Raw genomic sequence first — 20867 nt, forward strand, 5'->3', positions numbered from 1 at the left:
GTCACCCTCACAGGCAAAAACAGATTTCAAAATATTCCCACTCACAATTAAATAGTAATTACTCTTATTTATTTTATTTTTTGGCCTAATGTCACATGTGTAAAACAATAATAAGTCATGAGGCTGCTGCAAGGAAAAAGGCATCCAGTTTAACTGGTTTTGAGAAACAAACAAAACTTACCCTGTTCGCTTTCATAACACATGGGTCAAGTATTTGTTTTTACTCTTGGACAAATTTATAGGAACATGAAAATAACGACTTTGCGTTTGTTGTGTGGTTTGAAATTTCATGGTTAAAGGGCTGGCATGCAGACGCTAAAGACAGGCATGTTTGCTTGAGTAATAAAAACAAAACAGTCTATCATAATGAACAACAGGAGAAGTGGTCATGAAAAAGAAGGGCTGTAATAAAGAGCAAAAGAATCTGTCAGCATCTTGTCCTTATTACTGTATACACTTTTCCGTATATGCAAATTGTGTTTGCACAGACCTGTTCCTCTGAATGAAACCTTAAGAGGATCATTAGGTTTAGCTTACTGAGTACAACAGGCACACCTATTACAGAGTCAGAACATCCCACTAGGGGGAGGGAGGAGGGAGGAAAGATGAGAAAGACGATCAGCAGCGAGTCAGAGAGGGTAAGGGAGAAACTGAGGAGACGCTTCACTGCTTTCTTTTTTTATTCTCCCTTCCTCCTTCCTGAGTTTCATCCCTGGGAGATTGTGAAAGGGCAGAACAGAGAGGCAAAGAGAGACAAAGAAGGGATAAGGGGTGGTGTGGTGGGGTGGCAGAGCTGAGAGTGTGAAAGCGAACCTGTGAGTGAGACTGACTGCGCGACATGCTCTGTCATGCTGCTACGACTGCGGCTGCCCTCTCCAAACGGCGTCATCAGCTTTCAGGAAAGGGAATGTTTACGCTAAGAATGAGTCCCTGAACCGGTTCACCATGTGGATGTGGGACAGTAATTTCCTAGCCTTCGCAGGAAGAATCCCACGGAAAAAAGAGCAACGGCCGGAGAGCTTAGTTGGTCCTGCTGGGTGGCTGCCTGCCTGTTGGCATTGCTGACACTCTCACTTAGAAACTGACTTCATGAAAGGCTCAAGTCTCCTCACTTCAACTTCTGCTCATCTTTTCTTTTATTTTTTAGCTCTTTAAATGGATTCTGCGGTGCTTTATTATTATAATGTTTTAAGATTGCCTTTTAAGAGATAAGTTTTAGCTTTTTCTAATGATGATGTAGGACCAAACAAGAGAAGCAAGAAGTTCTAGACACAAGGACAGGTCTGAGTGCATCTCAGGATAGGGCTTTACACAACTATGGAACACTATATCATATTCAGGGTCTGCAGATAGGTACCTACAGTTAGCAGAAGATGAGGGGTTCCAAGGCTACAGGGAATTCCTGACAAAACTTTGGAATGAAGCTGGGACAATCTCCAGGTGTACCCTATAATAGGTCCATGATGCACCTCAGTCATTTTCCTTTCAGACGACACTCCTGGATATGGTAAGTTCGCAGCAACAAGTGCATCTGTTTACTTTTGTGTGACTCTACCGGCTGTTTTGTTAATCTTCCCACATTTCTTGTTTTAATTGTATTCAAAGAGCTCCTTCATGACTTGCCCAGCCCAGTTTTCCTTTTATTTTAACCCAAGCTGAGCTCACATGTGTTCAAGATTTATTGTTAAATGCGGCAGACATTTCCTGTAATTTTCTCCCACACTAAATGCTCCAGTTGATCCATAAACTCAAGGGCAGTTTAGAAATAGAAAGCAAAAGCACAGACTGGTGTTGTAATGCAACAGCATGCTGCTGTTGGAGAGCGGAGGAAAATATTTAGGAAACATTGCAGTGTATTCTCAGTGTTTCTGCTGCCCTGTGTTGGTTTTTCTTACTAAGGCTGGTACACACTGGGTGTAGCTGTCTTTCAGCTGTGTTGTAAACTGGGTGGGACGCAGAGCAGTCAGTGACGTCAAATAGAGGGGATGTTGAGACGTGGACAGTGTTTATATTCCCAACATGGTTTTTCCAGTGAGTTGAGTTTTTACAAAGGGTTTTTAGCCACGTGTCATTTCCTTAAACAAGCTGATGCTGTCTCCCACACCTGTCAGTTTTTTTATTCTCTCAGCAATAAACTTCCTTTACCTGTTATGACTGTCCCTAAACCTTGTGTTGCATCTGTAATTTCCTGTTATTTTTCTCCTTGAACTCACACAGTTCTTGTAAAGGTCTATGGCATCTGGTGCAAATTTACTTGTCTGATTTAGTTGGTGGATCTGTCCATCTTGCAAAGAAGGGCATGCCCAGTTTTGCTAGTTATTAAATGAAAGCCTGTATTTCAACATCACACAGCAAACTGAGGCTTAAAGCTGTGGGATAAATGCCTTATATGGCATCGTTTATTGACTTTTCCTGCAGTGAGCACTGGTGAAGAAAGTGGAAAACTAAAACTTTATGCAAAAATCACACAAGGACGCATGTACATTAGCATGTTTTCCCAGACTACTGCTACACACAAAAACAGACAGAAAGAGAGCTGACCTTTTACTTTTATGTCCTTTACTAAGTAAGCAGGATGCAAAGTAGATTTTGAATTCATTAATATGGAATTATTTTATTTCAAGTTTTCCCTTGCATTAGTAACAGTTAATGTCAGTAATTAAAAATCTAACATAACTATGAAGCTGCACGTATATATTGAGAGGGTGAATTGGAAGCATTTAGCAAATCTAGCTGCATTGCAGTAACAATTCAGTCCTGTTAAAAATGTCAGAAAACAGAAGATTAGGCGGCCAGACTTTCATTTAAACCTTGGACGGGATTTTTCTTTCTCTAAACAGTAAATCTATCATCCTTGTGACTCTTCTAAATGTGTGTGTGTGTGTGTGTGTGTGTGTGTGTGTGTGTGTGCGAGTGAAGAAAGAGCTCTCAGGAAGACCTGTATTATTCATTGCACCTTGATAATGGACCCATCCTTTACTCTCTGTCAGACCTGTGGCGTCCTGCGTAGCACTAAAAGGAAAAGGATTACAGTAAGATGGAATATATTTCTGCCCAAAGTATGCATTTGTAAATGTACTCATCTGCACATAAATATGCCAGTCAGAACTTTTGAAGGCTAAAAAAATACATTGCAAGGGATGTAAAGTTCAGATGACCACAACAGTTAACAACTTAAACATGTTACACTCTCACTGTTTCTCCACAAGCCTCACAACAGTAGAGCGTTGTAGGTATTTTAACATTCAGCTTTGAATTTAAATAATTTAAATATGACATTTTAAGCAATCGTAAGCTTCTGATTGAAAAATAAAGAAATCACAGAAACAATATAAACAAGTAAGCGATTGAGGACAGTCAGCAGAACCCAAATGGGTTGTTTACATTGTATTTTGTAATGTCCAGTTAACGGGGATTAAGGATTATCAAGGATACAGGGTACAACAAGGCTGGCTAATGGTACTGAAGTTTTTATCTGATATGGGATTCCTACTAAGTGCAAAAAGTAAGGTTCACTTTAATTACATTAAATTACCCCTAGTTTAAAATCTAAAATACTACAAATCTGAACTTGATTAAACATTCTAAATTGAACAAAGAACTTTGTAACAGCTGGAGATTTATAAACCTTTATTATATTTATGAAAAACAAATAAAAACAACATCAGCAAAAGGACTGCTTAAGGCTCTTTGGCATGAGGACACCCTTACTTGGAGACCAGCCGGAAAAGTGAAAATATATTTTTAAACATAATTTTGATTTGTGAAGCATATTTATCAAAATGGAAAAAGGAGGCTCGGAATGAAATGGTTAAATACTTGTATTGCCCAGGGCAGCATTCATGTAAGAACAACCTCTGTTCTGGGGAATTAAATTATACAAGTAACTCGGAAAAACTGGAGAGAATAACTGTGCTGATTTAAGCCCATTTGGATTTCCGCTGAGAACTTGTATACTGATGGTCACTGTTTTATACTCCACTAGGGCAAAACAACATGCTTTGGGCACTCTAGTGGTTAGACTGGAACAAGTGGATGCCAAATGGAAAGAAAAATTCCCATTTTGGGAAAAGCCAATATTATTTAAAGCTTTATAAACAAGCACATGCTTAAAACTCTAAAAAAAAGTATGTTTGTTTTCACATTGTACTTTTTGCAAATGAACTATAACTTGTAAACAAAACCACACGTGAGGATGCTTGTTCCCATTGTACAGAAATGACTAGGGTGGTATAGAGAACAGAACCAGAAATGGAGGAAAACTCTTGTTTAATGTCTCTCATGCCTTTAGCTAACCTTAGTGAAGTTTTATTTACTTTAACGCGGCATCATTCGGGAGACCACTCGGACCCCCTCTCCTTCATTTTTCCCTAACATACTGAACATGGCCGCATCCTTGTGTCTTTTCCAACAGTTGAGCTATGTGTGCATCTGCCCAAATATCGAGGAGGCACTGTGTCTCCTCGTTGCTCCCGGCCTGTCCATGGCTACTTGTTTGTAGCATCTATGCAGTAGTAGCGTTAGCAACACTGAAGGGCTAATTTTTCCCATGATGCCCTGCTCACTAAGTCCAGAAATGCGCATGTTTCCTGTAACTGAGTTGGATCGAAACCGGTTTGAATTAAAAAGAGAACCACACCATAGGCTGTTCGGAAACGGACCGAGACCAACCCCAAAAAGTGGGTCTCGGTCCGGTTGTTTGGTCCAGACCATAGTTTGCTTGAATGCATTCAAACCTCCTCAAAACGTCTGGACAAAAGGGGGCAAATGAACTCTTGTTCTTTAAGGCTGACCAAACATAACAAGTTTATTCTGCTTACAGCATCTGCTTTAATTTTCTATGCATCCTTGAATTTTATGAATAAGTGATTTAAAAATGAATAAACTATTGGTAGCAAATACTTAAACATCAATCCTTAATTTTGTTTGATTACTAATATTAAAATTCTTCTTATGCAAACAAAAATGAATGCATAAATTCATGAATTCTAAAGTTTAAATTCTAAACTTTGTTTTAAAGTATTTATGTTTAGTGTAGAATTATGATGGTCAGGTTTGCCAACTCTAAATATTTTGGATTTTGAAACAAAATGCCCTCCTGCTGTCCAGATTTCTTAAAAAATGTGGAACAACCCTTTACCATAGCACAGATGTGTTAGTGGCTTTCTGTTAACCCATCATGGCTTTCTCACAGTGCTAACAAACAAGTCCCCAAATGCTGGAAGATTTGAGAATTTAAATTATTAAGTACACATCTGGTCATTTTAGATTTTGAACTAAAGCTGATTAACTGCAGTCCAAACTGAAATTAGAGCTCAGATCTCGCAATGGCATCACACTCATAACAATGTATTTCTCAAAACATTTTATGCATTCAAACCCTAATTATGAGATTTTACTGTGATTTTACTGTGTGTGACAATTACTGAATATGACGCAAATGTTCAGAAGTGCTGACAGTTTTTAGCTGCAACTTTTACAACATTGTACACAGCTATATTAGACAATGTACTCAGAGCTGCTCTGCAACCCTGCAACTTTCCCAGTCGGAATTGTGACTTTGCAGGACATCTGATTTATTTTTGTATTTCCAACTGGCAACTCGAAATATCGGATTTCTGGATATTAGGAAACATCACCATTAGCCATTAAGTTTAGTGTAGATAGGAAATTCCAAAATGGATACTTACTTTAGAGGGTTGGCAGCTATTTGTTCGCCACTCATGGTATTCTCACATTGCTTACAAATCATTTGTACAATGTCTGTTGCTTGATACCAAAACGTATCTAAATTCCTGCCAGACAAAGTTTAAAGACTTTTTATTTGATTTGTTCAGTGCTTCTGTAACCGAGTGTTGTAAGACAGCCCATTGAGGTGTCTTTATTGATAGATCCTGTCAAAACAACAGGGCAATTCAAGTGCTTGTTTCTTGCGTCAAAATAAAAATCCTAAAAATACAACTTAATGATAATATTAGCTTAAACTTACCGCATGAAACATAATTATGCTGTCAGCAACTGAATCACGTTACACAAGACAGATTTCCCTTTGACAAGAGATATCATGACATTTTATTATTGCGAGATCTCGTTCCACAAGATTTCATTACACCCCTAGTCATTTTGTATGCAAACTGGTGTTTAATTTAGAGATTTTGTCAGCTACAGGAACAGTTACCATCTACTATGCATTGCTTTCATTTTACCACCATGGAAATGTTTAGCTGTTTATTAATAGAATGAAAATGGCTGATGCTTAATAATGTTAATAAAGCTTAGTCTCCATATATAATGCTGATGTACACAGGCTTTTAGTTATGCTGTAACATTTCAACCCACATTCTGTTGCTGGGTGTTGCCTCCAGCTGAGCAATAAACAAACTGAGATGTATGATTGCCTAAACTTCATTAAACACTAACCAGAAATGAGATGAAAAGTCTGTGTAGTAATCCACTTAAGTGAATCCAGTGCCTCCGAGAGCAGGGAGAGGGAAAAGGAGAGGCTATATTTAGAACAAAGATTGCAGATGCTCTGCTGCTCGATTCCTATCTTCCCATCCTCTGCTATTTACTACAGTGTTGGAGCATGTGTGAAGTCAGTGGAAATATGATAGCCTGGATGTGATAATCTGGTGTCTGCAAGGAGTTTGAGAACATCAGATTTTATTCTCTCTGCTTCGTTTCTCCTCCACCCTTCCTTGTTCCTAGTGGCCCCACCGGTGGCTACCTCAGATGTATTTTATCTATTAGATAACAAGACACATGGAATTTTTATCTCATTTCTTTGAAGCTGCTCCCACGGTACATTGTCATCGATTCCAGCTCCGACGAGTTAGTCTCAGCCAGGCTTTAGATTGCTTTCCATCACTCCAAGTCATTGTGTCATAACCTAGGCAGAGATTTTAAAATGCGCTGTTCAGGGACGGCAGAAACTTGCTGTCAGTTCTCAGGAGATGCACTCATCAGTCATTGTTGTCCCTTCACTGTGTGAGCATGAGTGTGTGTATGTGTGGGTATGAAATACAGATCTGCTGCTCTCTTCAAGCAGAAATCTCTGCCAGCCTGCTGTGCAGGGGAGATGCTGCCTCATACAGCCTTATTAAGGGTGCTACCACTTCACCTCACCTGAAAAGGCCACACAATCTAACGCTTCTTTCATCCTCACACATTCCTTTTTTTTTAACACTTCATTTTCTCACCTTAACCCTGCTGCTTTGTGCGTGTTCACAATGAATGAATAGACTGATACCTACACTAGGCTTGTACATATTGAACAGGGTATTTCTGCCCTTCGCAGTGAACAATTAATTACAGGAACAAAATCTAACTAAAAACATGTAGTGACAACAATGCTTTGATAGTTCAATTTTTTAAAAACATATTTACTTCAATTAAAATTAGATATGCATTAATCAGGTTTTTTTTTCTGCTGATACTGAGGTCCAGTTTTATTTGAGGTCCTAACTTCTGTTTCGCTATTTATCTATCTATCTATCTATCTATCTATCTATCTATCTATCTATCTATCTATCTATCTATCTATCTATCTATCTATCTATCTATCTATCTATCTATCTATCTATCTATCTATCTATCTATCTATCTATCTATCTATCTATCTATCTATCTATCTATCTATCTATCTATCTATCTATCTATCTATCTATCTATCTATCTATCTATCTATCTATCTATCTATCTATCTATCTATCTATCTATCTATCTATCTATCTATCTATCTATCTATCTATCTATCTATCTATCTATCTATCTATCTATCTATCTATCTATCTATCTATCTATCTATCTATCTATCTATCTATCTATCTATCTATCTATCTATCTATCTATCTATCTATCTATCTATCTATCCCGTCCGTCCGTGGAAGACTGTAGATTCTTTGATGGAGTTAAGTAATTTGGAATCAAGCTTATGATGAAAGATTAGCCCCATTTATGCATCAAAGCATATGTTCATTACCTTTATTATAACTTTAAAAAGTGCATCAGAGTACAGTGCTGTTGGTTAATGTATTTATAGATTAAATTGGTGGGATTTGTTAGTTTTCATGCGCATAATAAATAATGAAAAAAATATTTTGATCTGCTGAGCATTAGTCAGAGTTTAAAAAGGGAAATTTTGCAGATTCCAATGTTTGGTCATAGGTTGGTTGATCCCAATTTTTTAATTTATTATTTTTATTATATGATTAAAGCATATCAAGTGCACACCCTTTCAAAAGAATATTTGTAGATTGTTTCACACACAGTCACTAAGATTAGCATTGTGTGTGTAAAACAGAGATTTTTGACAGTAAGGCAAAGCTTGTAAGGTTGTTTTTCTGCAAAGCATTTTTAGCAATGTTAAATTGATTAAGAAATTGCTTGAATCATAACAGGCATGCCCCTGCTGATGCGCTTGCAGTTCAGTAATCACTTCTGTTAAGATGCAACCTTTTATTTATTTCTGGGATTTGATTCTTTGTTTTCTTTGAACTGTCAAGCAATCACCTCATCATTTCACACTTAATTTCCACTCCCACTGGTGGTCATTTCTCTCCTTGTGTAGTGTTATTTATATTTTAGTTTTTAAAATTTGTTTGAACAGTGAGTCAGTTGTTACTGATATGCCTACCCTTCCTCTCTTTCCCAGCTTTCTGCTTGCTTCATCATCCAATTTGTCTGTCACACATTGCTTCTCTTGGATTTCACATTGTGTTTTTTGTGCCACCTATTTACACTACAGCAGTCTTTTTCATCTTTCTTGCTTTTCGTGTATTGCATGAAACCTATCAGATGAGCTAAAGTGAATGAGGCTTCTGTGCACATTCTGTTATCTTTACTCAGTGTGCCAAAAACAATCTTTGGCAGATCGCTGTAGACCAAACAAACGCAGCATTAGGATTATGGCAATAACTAAGTATCAGAGGTTTTATTCACCCGGCGGAATAAAATGAGTTAACCTTTGTGCATATTTATCTTTTTATCAACACAGTGGTTGAATGCTTTTGGCATTTTGAAATATTTGCTTTTGTAATACTTATTTAGTTCAGAATGGAGAAAACATTTAGTTCATTGGTTGTCTCCTCTGTAAATTCACCTAGGAGCATGCTTTAACTCTTACCGGCACTCTGTCTTTATTTATCATAATTAATAAACACATATCAGCAGGACGTAAGTGGGATATTTTATGGCTGTGTGAATTGTGCTAATGTGCATAACTATGTGACACTATAGTTGCATAACTGCCTCACTGGAGTACATATGAAATGAACATAAGGGCATCAGTTTCACACAAAGACCTAGAGGGGGTTTTGGGATCATTTTAAATATCTATTTCATTCCAATTTTAGTCACCTCTGGGGCAGAGTATTCAATCATGGTCTTATCTGTCAGACAGAGGCAACAACATGGACAGATCAATAAGAACACAACCAGACACATTGGTGGCTGGGGGGTTAGCTGCTGGTGTCTCTGATAGCTCTTCTTAGTTAAAAGTTAGAGTTAAGAGCAGGAATATAAGATATACTCACCGGCCAGGTTGTTGCATACAACTGTTCATTTACTTATTAACACAAATACTGAATTAGCCAATCACATGGCAGCAATGCATTGCATTTAGACATCTAGATGTGATGAAGAGGACTAGCTGTTACTACTTGATGTTACTGTGGTTTTTGCACAAAACCATCACCAAAAGAAAATATCTGAGTGGCAATTGCTGTGTGAACAAAATGCTTTGTTGATGTGAGAGGAAAATGGGAAGCCTGGCTTAAGCGGATAGAAAGCCAACAGTAACTCAAAAACACCTGTTCCAATGAAAGTATGCAAAATACCATCTTTGAACACACAAATTTAGATTTTTTTTTTTACTGATAAGTTTCACAAATCTAAGACTGGTTTTTAAAGCTTGTCTGTTCAGTGTAGAATTACAAAGATCAGATTGATCAGTACATGTGTTTGAACTAATAGTAATAATAAGGATAATCAAATGCAGTCGAAATTCATTAAAAAACTGTGGAACAGCCCTTTAGTTTAGCAATGTTTGGAAGCTTGGAAGCACATGCAAACTTTAGTTTCAGTTAGGCGACTAGCCACTAGCTGTGAGCTAAATTCAATTTCAATTCAATTCAGTTTATTTATATAACACCAATTCACAACACACGTTGTCTCAAGGCACTTCACAAAAGTCAGGTACATACATTCCAATTAATCCTAATCATTGAACAGTGCAGTCAGATTCAGTTATTTATTTAAATTGGATAAAACGTTTTTCTCTCTTAGGAAACTCAGCAGATTGCATCGAGTCAGAGATTTGTAGCAGTCACTCCTCCTGGATGAGCATGTAGAGACAGTGGACAGTCACTGGCGTTGACTTTGCAGCAATCCCTCATACTGAGCATGCATGTAGCGACAGTGGAGAGGAAAAACTCCCTTTTAACAGAAAGAAACCTCCAGCAGAACCAGGCTCAGTGTGAGCGGCCATCTGCCACAACCAACTAGGCGTTTGAGAGAACAGAGCAGAGACACAAAGAGAACAAAGAAGCACTGATCCAGGGGTACTTTCTATACGAAGGAAAAGTAAATGTTAGTGGATGTAGCTCCTTTAGTCATTTCATCTAGAAAGAAAGAACAGATAAAATTTGAGCCAGGTTTCAAGGATAGAGTCTGAAAGAGAGCACATAGAGTTAGTTACAGTTAAGCTCAGTCAATTGCTATATCTAGGAGAGAGAAAGGGTTAAACACTGAAAGACAGGGCCATGTGGATCATCTGTAGAAGGTGAGCATTAAGTTGTTGCCAGCAGAAGCTTGGACAATGCGCCTCTCCAGAAAGGTGTCACAGGCAGACACAGTCAGGCCAGGTGTAACTTCTAGGAAGAGAAAAGAGAGAGAACATAAAGTTAAAAACTGAAATGACAGCAAATAATGCAGAAAAGAGTAGTGTGAGAATGTAGCGAAGAGGGTGAAAGTGGTCATTATGTCCTCCAGCAGCTTAAGCCTATAGCAGCATAAACACAGAGATAGTTTCAGTTTAAGTTTATTTATTTATATAGAGCTTATTTACAACAATGTCGTCTCAAGGCACCCCACAAAGGGTCCCGGAACGGCGCGGGGCCGCCGGGAAGGCCAGACCAAACCACTGAGTGCCAGAGCCTGGCCACCCCAGAATGGGCCATGTGTAGGGGTACTAAGTAAAATAATAAACTGATAAAGTTTGTCCATCTAGACCCCACTGATGGCCATTGTTATACTAAAAACTACAAGGATTGGGATACCTCTCTCTGTCAGACTGATTATAACCATTGGAAAAGAGAAGGGGTCATACAGGTAGCAGAAATGAGTTGTCCTGTTTTGTTAACAACATAGTCAAAAACACAAGCTAACAACGACTGGACAGTGTTACATAAAATAGATTGCTTTTTGAGAAATATCGTGGTGTTACACCCCTTTTCATTTAGAAATACAACTTGGACAAAATGAGAGAGGTTTGGGTTTTCAATTAAAATGTAAAGTACATTTTACCTTTAACATGTTTTTCAGCGTTTATCTACAGTTTTATTAAAAGCAACTGATTATTTGTTATTAGGCCATAAAAGGGATCAAGTTTTCCTGACATTCAAATGTGCCAATGGAAAATCAGAAGAAGGTATGAAATATTCTTACAGCTCAGCACTGTCTGTCTCTATGTGTCCCAAGACTGATGGTGTTTTTTGCAAGAAGATGTTATCTTGCCCAGGTTCCTTCCTGTAACAAACCAAGCTGTCTAAGAAACTGACCTATTCAACCCATGTTTGCTCAAGTGTTTTTCTTCTTTGTTGTGCCACCTCCCTTGTGATACGTTACAGACATGAGGCACACAGCATCACAAATGTAAGGGGAATTATCTCTTATAAGTACAAAAATACAGCAATGACGCTGTTCATTTTCATTAGGGAATTGCTTTTGACGAAGGTGGTGATTAGGATTGCCATAATGACTACAGCATGTACGAGGAGGCATAGAGAAAGATTTAAAAGGCTTAGGCTTGTAGAGGGTGTCCCCGCACATACACACACATACCTCACCGGATTTAGAAATGTCGTGGACTTCTGCTGGCTTATAACTCTAGCTAAAACTTTCACACAAAACTAGATGGTTTGACTTCAATCGTAGTTGTTTCCGCTGATCATGATTGGTTCATTCCATTTAATTGTACTAAATGCCATCTTTTTATGGCGTTTATGGTATTTAGCCTGCATGTTTTACATTTCCTTGAAAACAATGTCATTTTCAAAATATATTTTCTCACTTGACCCTAATTGTGACTCCCTGTCCAATCCAATAAGACATACTCTCATGTCACAAGGTGCAGAAAGACATTCTCTGCACTGCAGGGAATAAATAAACAGCTAAATTGTTACACTAAACACCTACATTCATTATCCATGTTTTACTATGTAACGATATATAAAAACATGTATTTCTTTGCTGTGTATTTACTTTTTTCTGTTTTTTGATCTCCAAAATATAATGCCATTAGGTTGAGAATATAAGAGTTGATTGGTTCACATGTTGCTCTCGACTTTGCTGTTTGCCTACACATTATTCTGTATTACGTTGGCAAAATGCAGAATAATGCATGTGGACTAGCTAAAATAATGATGCATGAAATATTTGAAATCTTTAAACACCCCAAATATTCTCAGTCTGGTATGCTACGTTGTGGTTGTGGTACTAAAATGTTACCAAAAATATATCACATAGGGTGTTTGTAGACTTACTGACTGTTTGTGCAGTGTTCTTGTCTTGCTATGCAAACTGCAAATCGTAAAGAGTTTCAACAAACTTGCAAGCTTCTCATTGAGGGATACTGCGATGTAGGCTATATGTATTTTTGCAACATAATTCAGACTATAGCATTTAGTAGGTCATTCTTCTTATGTTACATAAAGATTTACTGATAAATGCTCCTCACCCTTTCCTATTTTCCTCCTGGTTTTATGTGTGTTTCACGTGCCAGCGAGAAATATCAGAGCAACAATTTTTCTTGCTGTGATGATGCAGAAAATTTGCATAGCATTCCACATCTAAGTTCTTAAGAGCTGCATTTCTATTTTTATTTGCCTCTAAGGTCTTGACTTGATGCTCAATTTCCCAGATCTTGTTCCAGTCAGGCATCTGTAAGCTGTGCCAGATATCACAGCACACCTTCAGAAGTCATGTCTGTTTTGCCTGGAATAGGGGGACCACTATTTTGGAACACGTTACGGAAAATTTCTGAGCTGAATTTTTAAAAATGTTTTTTATTGTTCTGATGTAATATTCTAAACTTAAATGTTGCGTTTTAATTAGCTGTAAGTGGAAAATTATCAGAATTTGAAACAATGTAGGTGTAAAAACATCTATCTCACTAATTAATATATAACATTTGTTTCACATATTGAAATTACTGAAATAAATTAACTTGTAAATAATGTTATAATTTGTTAAGTATGACTAAATATCTGGAATTTTTATTATTATTAGATTTACTTTACAAAGTTACCAAAGGTGAACAAATATCCAATCAACCCCTTCTACTTACCTCCAAAGCTGTTTGCACAACTGCAGAGTTTGGTTAGTACATATGAGACCACAGAATATTTAATGCAGCTACTATGTGTTCCCTGCATGCATTTTGAAGAACAGCCTAATCTGGATTACGTGTTCAGGGCATCCTTTGTGCTAGGTGGTAGGGCATCCCCCAGTACACATATGGCCATATGCAGGTTTTACGCAGGCAGCCCAATGATGTCATCACAGTTTTAATGAAGGATTACTCTGACATCACAGGGACTGATGCCAAGGTAAACCTATTAACTTCACCGTGTGCTTGAGGTGCACTTGAGCTGAAGCTACGTGCGCATGTGTAATATGGAAAAGCCCCTTGTGCAAAGTGCTCAGAGTGTCTGCTTCCTGCTTTCATCAGTTTAAAACTAAGTTTGCGAGCCAAAACAGGTCTGTGATGTCCCCAACTGCTTTGTTTTTTGTTTGTGTAAAATTTACAGCAAATCACAATTAAGGTTTTAAAGCAAAAGAGAGATGCACCAATCTGGCTTGGTCTCACCTGGCTGATTCAGTTGATTACATATTTTTTTCTAAAGGACTATAAAAAAATAACAGAGAATTTAATCCGCAACAGCTTCTTTGTTAGAGGTAGTAGTTTTGAATCGAACAAAATATAAATAAATCATAGGATTAGGCAGATTTATTCAATCAATTATTATTTGATTTTTACTAAATAAAAAATGCAAGTATTGGGTGGAAGTCCTTAGTTTTGACCCATTTCATGAATGTGAAGAAAAAAATAAGATTTTACATAATTTAAGTTGCCAGTCAGAGATAGATCAGAGACAATCAAGGAAACTTTGGCCTTTTCAGATTTCTGGCGGATTTATTGGTTCATCTGTAAAAGTAAATTATTCTCATAAGGGTTGTTTGAAACTATGCCTCAAAATGCTGAAGGTTTTTAAATATTTCAAATACTGATGCAAAAATAAATCATTTAACCATATAAAGACAAACAAATCGGTTTTAACAACCTTATTTCTGACAATTTAACCACATAACAAATTTGGTGTTTTGCTTACCGGCTGTAGGAATGCCACCTGCCACCACATGCACCTTCTTAGACAGCGGTTCTCGGACGTTTTAGAACTAGAAGCACTTTACTTTTCCAATGAATACCAAGTTGGAATAATAAACCTCTTAAAGTCAGAATTTAAAGAGGGAAATATGATGGTTTCTCATCAACCCCTCAAAATCCTGTATGGCCACCATTCCTTTAAAGTACTTTAAAAAGCTGTAGTAACGAAGAATGTTTTTGCACCTCTGTCAGTTTTTACTTTATTAAACCGTTCACACACACATACCTTTACAGACTCTATTTGTAAACCTTTGCCTTTAGTATTTAAATGCATAAAATGCATAAATTTACAATGATTTTAGGTTGTACTGCTTACAATAATAATCCTGGTCATTGAGGATAACAGCTGGTAATTCCCACTCATTTTCCTGCTTGCAACTAGAAAATGATTAAGTTAGGTTAGATGTTTTTCTGAAGCCATCCATCCACCCATCCGTCAGTCCATCCTTTCATCCATCCATGCTAGTGCTAGTCACCGTCTTCAAAAATATATAATACATATTTCTAAATGTCTTGACTGTGTGTCACCTCAGTTTGAAGCAAAGACCGATGTCTTTGAAATACTCACCTTTTTGGCTGTTCAGCCTCATTATCTTCAGATTACAGCTAATTTGCTTCTTACTTACATTGTAAATAGCTAACAGCTAAATTTCCTATGAGTACCACTAAAGGCAATCCAAGTACCATCAGTGGTACTTGTACCACCGGCGCTAAGAAGCTGAGTTTTCATCAAGTCCTTCATTTGAAGGTTACAGAAAACCAAATTTAAAAAAGACGGATTATTAAAAAAAGGACATTTAATAGAGTCGTAATAGAACAACTCGCATGATGAAAAGTTGTCTGGAAGACTTATGATGAAAATATTTGTCATTTGGGAAAATCCAGGTACTTTATGATCAGTGCATCAGTTGATTTCTTAGCAGATTTCTGACATGTATTATTTAAGGCATACAAGCTTTCATATTAGTTGGAAAAATATGATGAATACAAAAATACACGTCCAATATATGAAGTATGATGCCAAAACATTATAATTATTCCAGGTGATATTTAAGAAAAACTGTTGTTGTGTTGGTAGCATCCATTAGATACCTTGATTTTTAAAACATAGAAATCCCTGAATACTATGTCTTGCATTAGGATTTAAAGCATTAAGAGTTATGTCTTTAATTTTCTATTAAATGTAAATGCTTTTTGGTCAATTTTTTGGATAGGCATCAAAGTAGATTGTAAAGGCTTATGCTTTCAGGGCCGATGCTGTGTGTGCCTTTGTTTGGTGCATCACTGTTTAAATATTAGTAACTATGTGATATCAACAACCCTCCTCCTTACACATTAACAACAGTTACATGCCAGCAAGGTGAGATGTATTTTTCTTTTGGCCCCTGGACACATTTTTAAACCTGGAGGCACAAATCATCAAGTCCGCGGGCAGAAGTGCTTTTGAACATTGCCTTTCAAGTACATTTTGTATTAAGCTGCCTTGCTGTAGTGACAATAGATTGCAGCTCTTTAGGTTTTGTTCCTGAATAATGATCAAATATAATGTTGGATTATAAAAAAATAAAATTGTCAGGCTGGTTTTATTGTTTCTCTTGTTGATCTGACTCGTAGATCTGTTCTGACACAAGTGGTTTTGTGCTTGTAGCACAGATTTCTTCATGCCGGTCACACTACATGCCTCTCTAATTCATTCAGTCCAGCATCTATTCAGCTTTAACATATCACGACACTCGCTCCCTCTCGCTTTCTCTACTCTCACACACTGGATTCTCGGTGAAAGCCACAAAATGTGTAAGTACTCCAAGAAAACACATGTGCAGCATGATTAAGAGCTTTTGTTGGTCTGATATTCGACACTGCACACTTCTCTACACATTTCATTCTGCAATGACGGTGCTTTCTATTTTCCTTTGTGCTCTGCTGAGTCTGTGAGACAAACGGCTTAAACCCTCTCTGTGCCCCGTGAGTCAGCTTGATGTATAAATAGAGCCAAGGTAAGTCTTGCATGGCCTCTGTGAAGTATTAAGTAGCTGCTGTTAATAACTAATGTCATGGCCCAAAACCATGTAAAATCCTGCATCACTGGTTTAAATTAACATGAACAAATTGTCCTCCATACAGTCAGCCCTGATTGTTCAACTTCAGTTGTTGACCCTGTCATTTTCTATCTCTCAAAACACAATCTGCTGCCTTGTCCTTAGCAACTGACGGCTCATTGGTTGTAACTTCCTACCTGTCCCTTTTGAATTCTGCCATAGCAACCACATTATAAACATGTATCCAGCAGAGGGACTGTGGACACAGGCAGGAAGCATGACACTATCTAAGGAATTGCTTCTTGACATACATATTAGCAGCCCATTTTGAAGTAACCAAAGTGACTGCGAGTGGTTCCTATTTTAAGCAAATGCATTTGTCCCTGAATTTCAATTATCAATCTGTATTGTTCCCCCTCTTTAATCACATCACATTGACTTATTTACATACGCAATGAACAAACATCACTGTAACCATATTTCGGTTTCTTGCAGAGCTAGACGAGGTGCAGTTGCCAAGTGCTCTGAGCTGCAACAGTAGTTTGTGACTTTTTGTAACCACAGTCCTTTCCTATATTTATTATTTCATGTAGCTCAGTTTAGTGGTTGCAAAAATAAGAATTTAAAATCTTGCACACATCTATCATTTGTATTAGTTGAAAAGGTGGTGCGTAATCTTTCATATAAGCTGCTCAGCTGGTGTGAAAATGTTTCAGTTTTCAGATCCAGCTGTTCTGCTTTTATGGTTTTAAACCTTGGGGAGTCTGAGTGACGACAGTCGCCTGGCACTGTGTCTCGGCACGTCGGCACAGCTGCCAGTGGCTGACTGGGCAGCAAGGCAAACATAGGCGTGTGTCCCAGCCTGTGTGTTTGTGTGATGATCTGTGTGTATTCAAACATGCCGCCGTGCGGTTCTTTCTAATACTTGGTGTTTAACAGCTCATGTGACTTTGTGTGTGTGTTAGCTGATGCATTTAGATGTTCAAGAAGTATGGAGAGGCTTGTCATTGTCAGTCAGTGTATCTTTAACTTTGACAGCCCTCCCTGTCCACACAGGAGCTGTTGTCACATGCTGGATGCTTCTGTCAGAGTTGAGCAGAAGCAGTAACTCCAAGGAGATTTGCTGCTCTGCGGGTTTATGCTATTGCTTACCTACACCTGTTTTCTCTATGGAGAAGACTGCCCTCTGCTGGTAGCTGATAATGAGACTCTTCAGGATCGTACAGTTATGGATGGATGGATGGATGGATGGATGGATGGATGGATGGATGGATGGATGGATGGAACTGAGAAATAAAACCTATTCGCCATAATGTAGTTGTGATTTTAGGAAGAAAAAAATCCCATATTTGATCAGATTTTACTTTTATTTCTTGTTTTGACTAAATTTATGCAACACATTTTCCTAATTAAAATTTAAGAATGTGATCTAAATCTGAAACTCATCATGTCAGACCGAAGTATTTTAATTAAATTACTGGGACTATGCTGCCCCCTAAAGGTACAAAATAGCTATTACCAGGAATTCTCAGAGGCTTAAATCCAAGTATCTAAAAGGCAACTAGACTTCTTGGTTCTTAAACACATTTCAACCCTAATCAGAAAGACTTTTGTAAGCCTGAATGATTTTAAGGACTACCAAGAATTTAAGCTGTTTTGGGGGCAGTCATTTAATGAACATTGTGAAGAAATTAAACATTTATGAGGACCAAAAATGCGAATTGCCTGCTAGTTAGGATTAAAAGATAATTACCACATTGGTCCTGAATCATTATCCAACAAAAGGATAATATCAAACAAAAGGCCTGAAGGCAGTGACAGCATTTGCCATATGTTGCTCTATATTATTTCCCATTAGAAGTTTCTTTCAGACAAAAAAATACCTTAGGTTTCTTGATTTGTCACTGAAATAAATTATTAAACCCAGAAAAAGATTATGATTTATTGTTTGCTTGTGTTGCACTCACTGCTGTTTCACTTACTCTATAGACATAAAGCATTGCGCAGTATTAGATGCGCACGATTTGGTAAACATTTAAAACAACAACGTATAACATGATCTAATTGTATTCATTTAAAACAAAAAAAGCAATAATTACTGTTATCCAGAATATTTGGATTGCTATATTGACACATAAAATTTTTAAAAAATATTGAATAAAGACTGTTTTGAAGGTAAGAGTATTTCTTAAATGATTTCTGCTCAGAATATACCTTATACTGGTACTTTATTAAAAAAAAAAGCAGAACAGCAAAAAGTCAGTCAGTCATTTTCTACCGCTTATTCCATAGTGGGTCGCGGGGAAGCTGGTGCCTATCTCCAGCAGTCTATGGGCGAGAGGCGGGGTACACCCTGGACAGGTGGCCAGTCCATCGCAGGGCAACACACAACCAACCACGCACACACTCATTCACACACCTAAGGGCAATTTAGAGTGACCAACTAACCTAACAGGCATGTCTTTGGACTGTGGGAGGAAGCCGGAGTACCTGGTGAGAACCCACGCATGCACGGGGAGAACATGCAAACTCCATGCAGAATCGAACCCAGGACCTTCTTGCTGCAAGACAACAGTGCTACCAACTGCACCACCGTGCAGCAAAAAAGTATATTTAGGTAATATAAGCAGGTTACCTAGTCAGAAAAGTTGCTTGGGTGAAACCTCCAGTCAGCTGTATGCTGCTCATAGTCTTAAACTTTGGTTACCTTTGCAAACAAATATATTCAAACAGCCAAATTAGTCTTTCTTGTAAGGAAGGAAAAATGTGTAGAAGCCTTTTCAGACAGCTGACAAGCAGTGCAAAAGTAACATTTGTAGACATGCCGGTGCTGAACAACTACATGCCCCATACAGCCAGAGAAAACTGATCATTCTGGGATCTTCAGCTCATCCTTAGGTCATATCAGCCAAAGACCTTTAAATAGTAGCAATGGTTTGATGTTCTAGGTTTTTAAACCTTAATTTTTTCAAACTTGATTTACCTTCATACCTGTAACCAGCCGGCATTTAGCAGACACTCCTACATACTACTTATTGTTTAAGATTAGCACAATTAATTTTTAGTTTGGGCTTATGAAACATTTTAGGCCACTGTTTTATTTAAGTATTTAATTTAGCTTTTGTACCCCAGTTTTACTTATCACACTTATGAAGCCTTACCTATGAAGCCAACCTAATACTATATAGGTTGGCCAATGAATTTTATTTCTTTGTCAATACTGACTCTTAGTGGCTGTTTGAGAGAAAATCTAAATTAGTTGACTCTGCCTCTGCACTTTGCTCCTCCCTTGTCTGCATCTTTAGCTCTCACTGTTCATACATCTCTTTTTTTCCTGTTTCAAGTCACACCCATCCTGATCCCTCTTCTCCTTCTCTCTTCACACACACATACACACACCTCTCTCCTTTCTAGTCATCAGCCTCCTCACCGCATCCCTTCTTCCTCTCTTCTCTGAGCCTATACACAATTGCATGTGTTTATATTGCTCGTTAAAAAAAAAAAAACATGAGTTTGCCTGTGAACTCGGATTATCTGTCATTGGAGAAGATAGCTCGGTACCGCCACGCCTGCTCCAATGGCTCACCCTACGCCACGAACAAGCCCATCGACATCAAACCTCGTGCCAGGAGGGGGTATGGCTCCTCACCAAAACTATTCGCAGGGAGGTGTGTCAGTAAACAGACTTTAATCTGATATGTATATACTGTGTAGCTTTTTTATATAACATGCATTCTTTGAATAAGTTGCTTTGTATTTATGTACAGTTGAAATTAGGCTTTGGGTTAGGTGTGAAAAGTTGAGATTTGGTAGCTGAAATAAAAGAGGAATGAGAAGAGTCCCTCTTATTGCTTTGTGTCTGTATACTTTTAGTACATGCTGTGCACAAATCAGATTTGTGTGTTTGTATTACTGGTATTTCTGTGCACAGTGTGGGTGTTTGTGTGTGTGCTCTATCTTATCAGAAAATACGCTGATAAATAGTTCTACCTGGAGAACACAGATCTGGAGCGGAGAGTTGTGTAAACGGACGTTGCATGGTGGCTGCAGCTCTGCACTTTTTCTGTTTGCTTTATGAAACCCATAGTGTTAGCGTAAGGTGTGGGTAATTTTGTCTAGGTTCTTGTTTATGTGTCTTGGTGCTATGTAATAAAAACAAACTA

The 20867-nt window shown here is 37.8% G+C and overlaps 1 protein-coding gene across 9 annotated transcripts in view; it reads left to right on the forward strand.

Moving 5' to 3' along the window:
* pde4d (phosphodiesterase 4D, cAMP-specific) overlaps positions 1 to 20867 on the forward strand; it is a 255431-nt gene that overhangs the window by 190645 nt on the left and 43919 nt on the right. Inside the window, exon 1 of one of the 9 annotated variants that reach the window (XM_047381201.1) lies at positions 754 to 1507. The exons of the other annotated variants lie outside the window; for them this stretch is intronic. Within the exon in view, the coding sequence (XP_047237157.1) occupies positions 1419 to 1507 (89 nt within the window). The 5' untranslated portion in view covers positions 754 to 1418. Of the gene's footprint in view, positions 1 to 753; positions 1508 to 20867 lie in introns of those variants that run through there. 9 annotated transcript variants of the gene reach the window in all.

This window comes from Girardinichthys multiradiatus, chromosome 12, assembly GCF_021462225.1.
Source record: "Girardinichthys multiradiatus isolate DD_20200921_A chromosome 12, DD_fGirMul_XY1, whole genome shotgun sequence".
NCBI lineage: Eukaryota > Metazoa > Chordata > Actinopteri > Cyprinodontiformes > Goodeidae > Girardinichthys > Girardinichthys multiradiatus.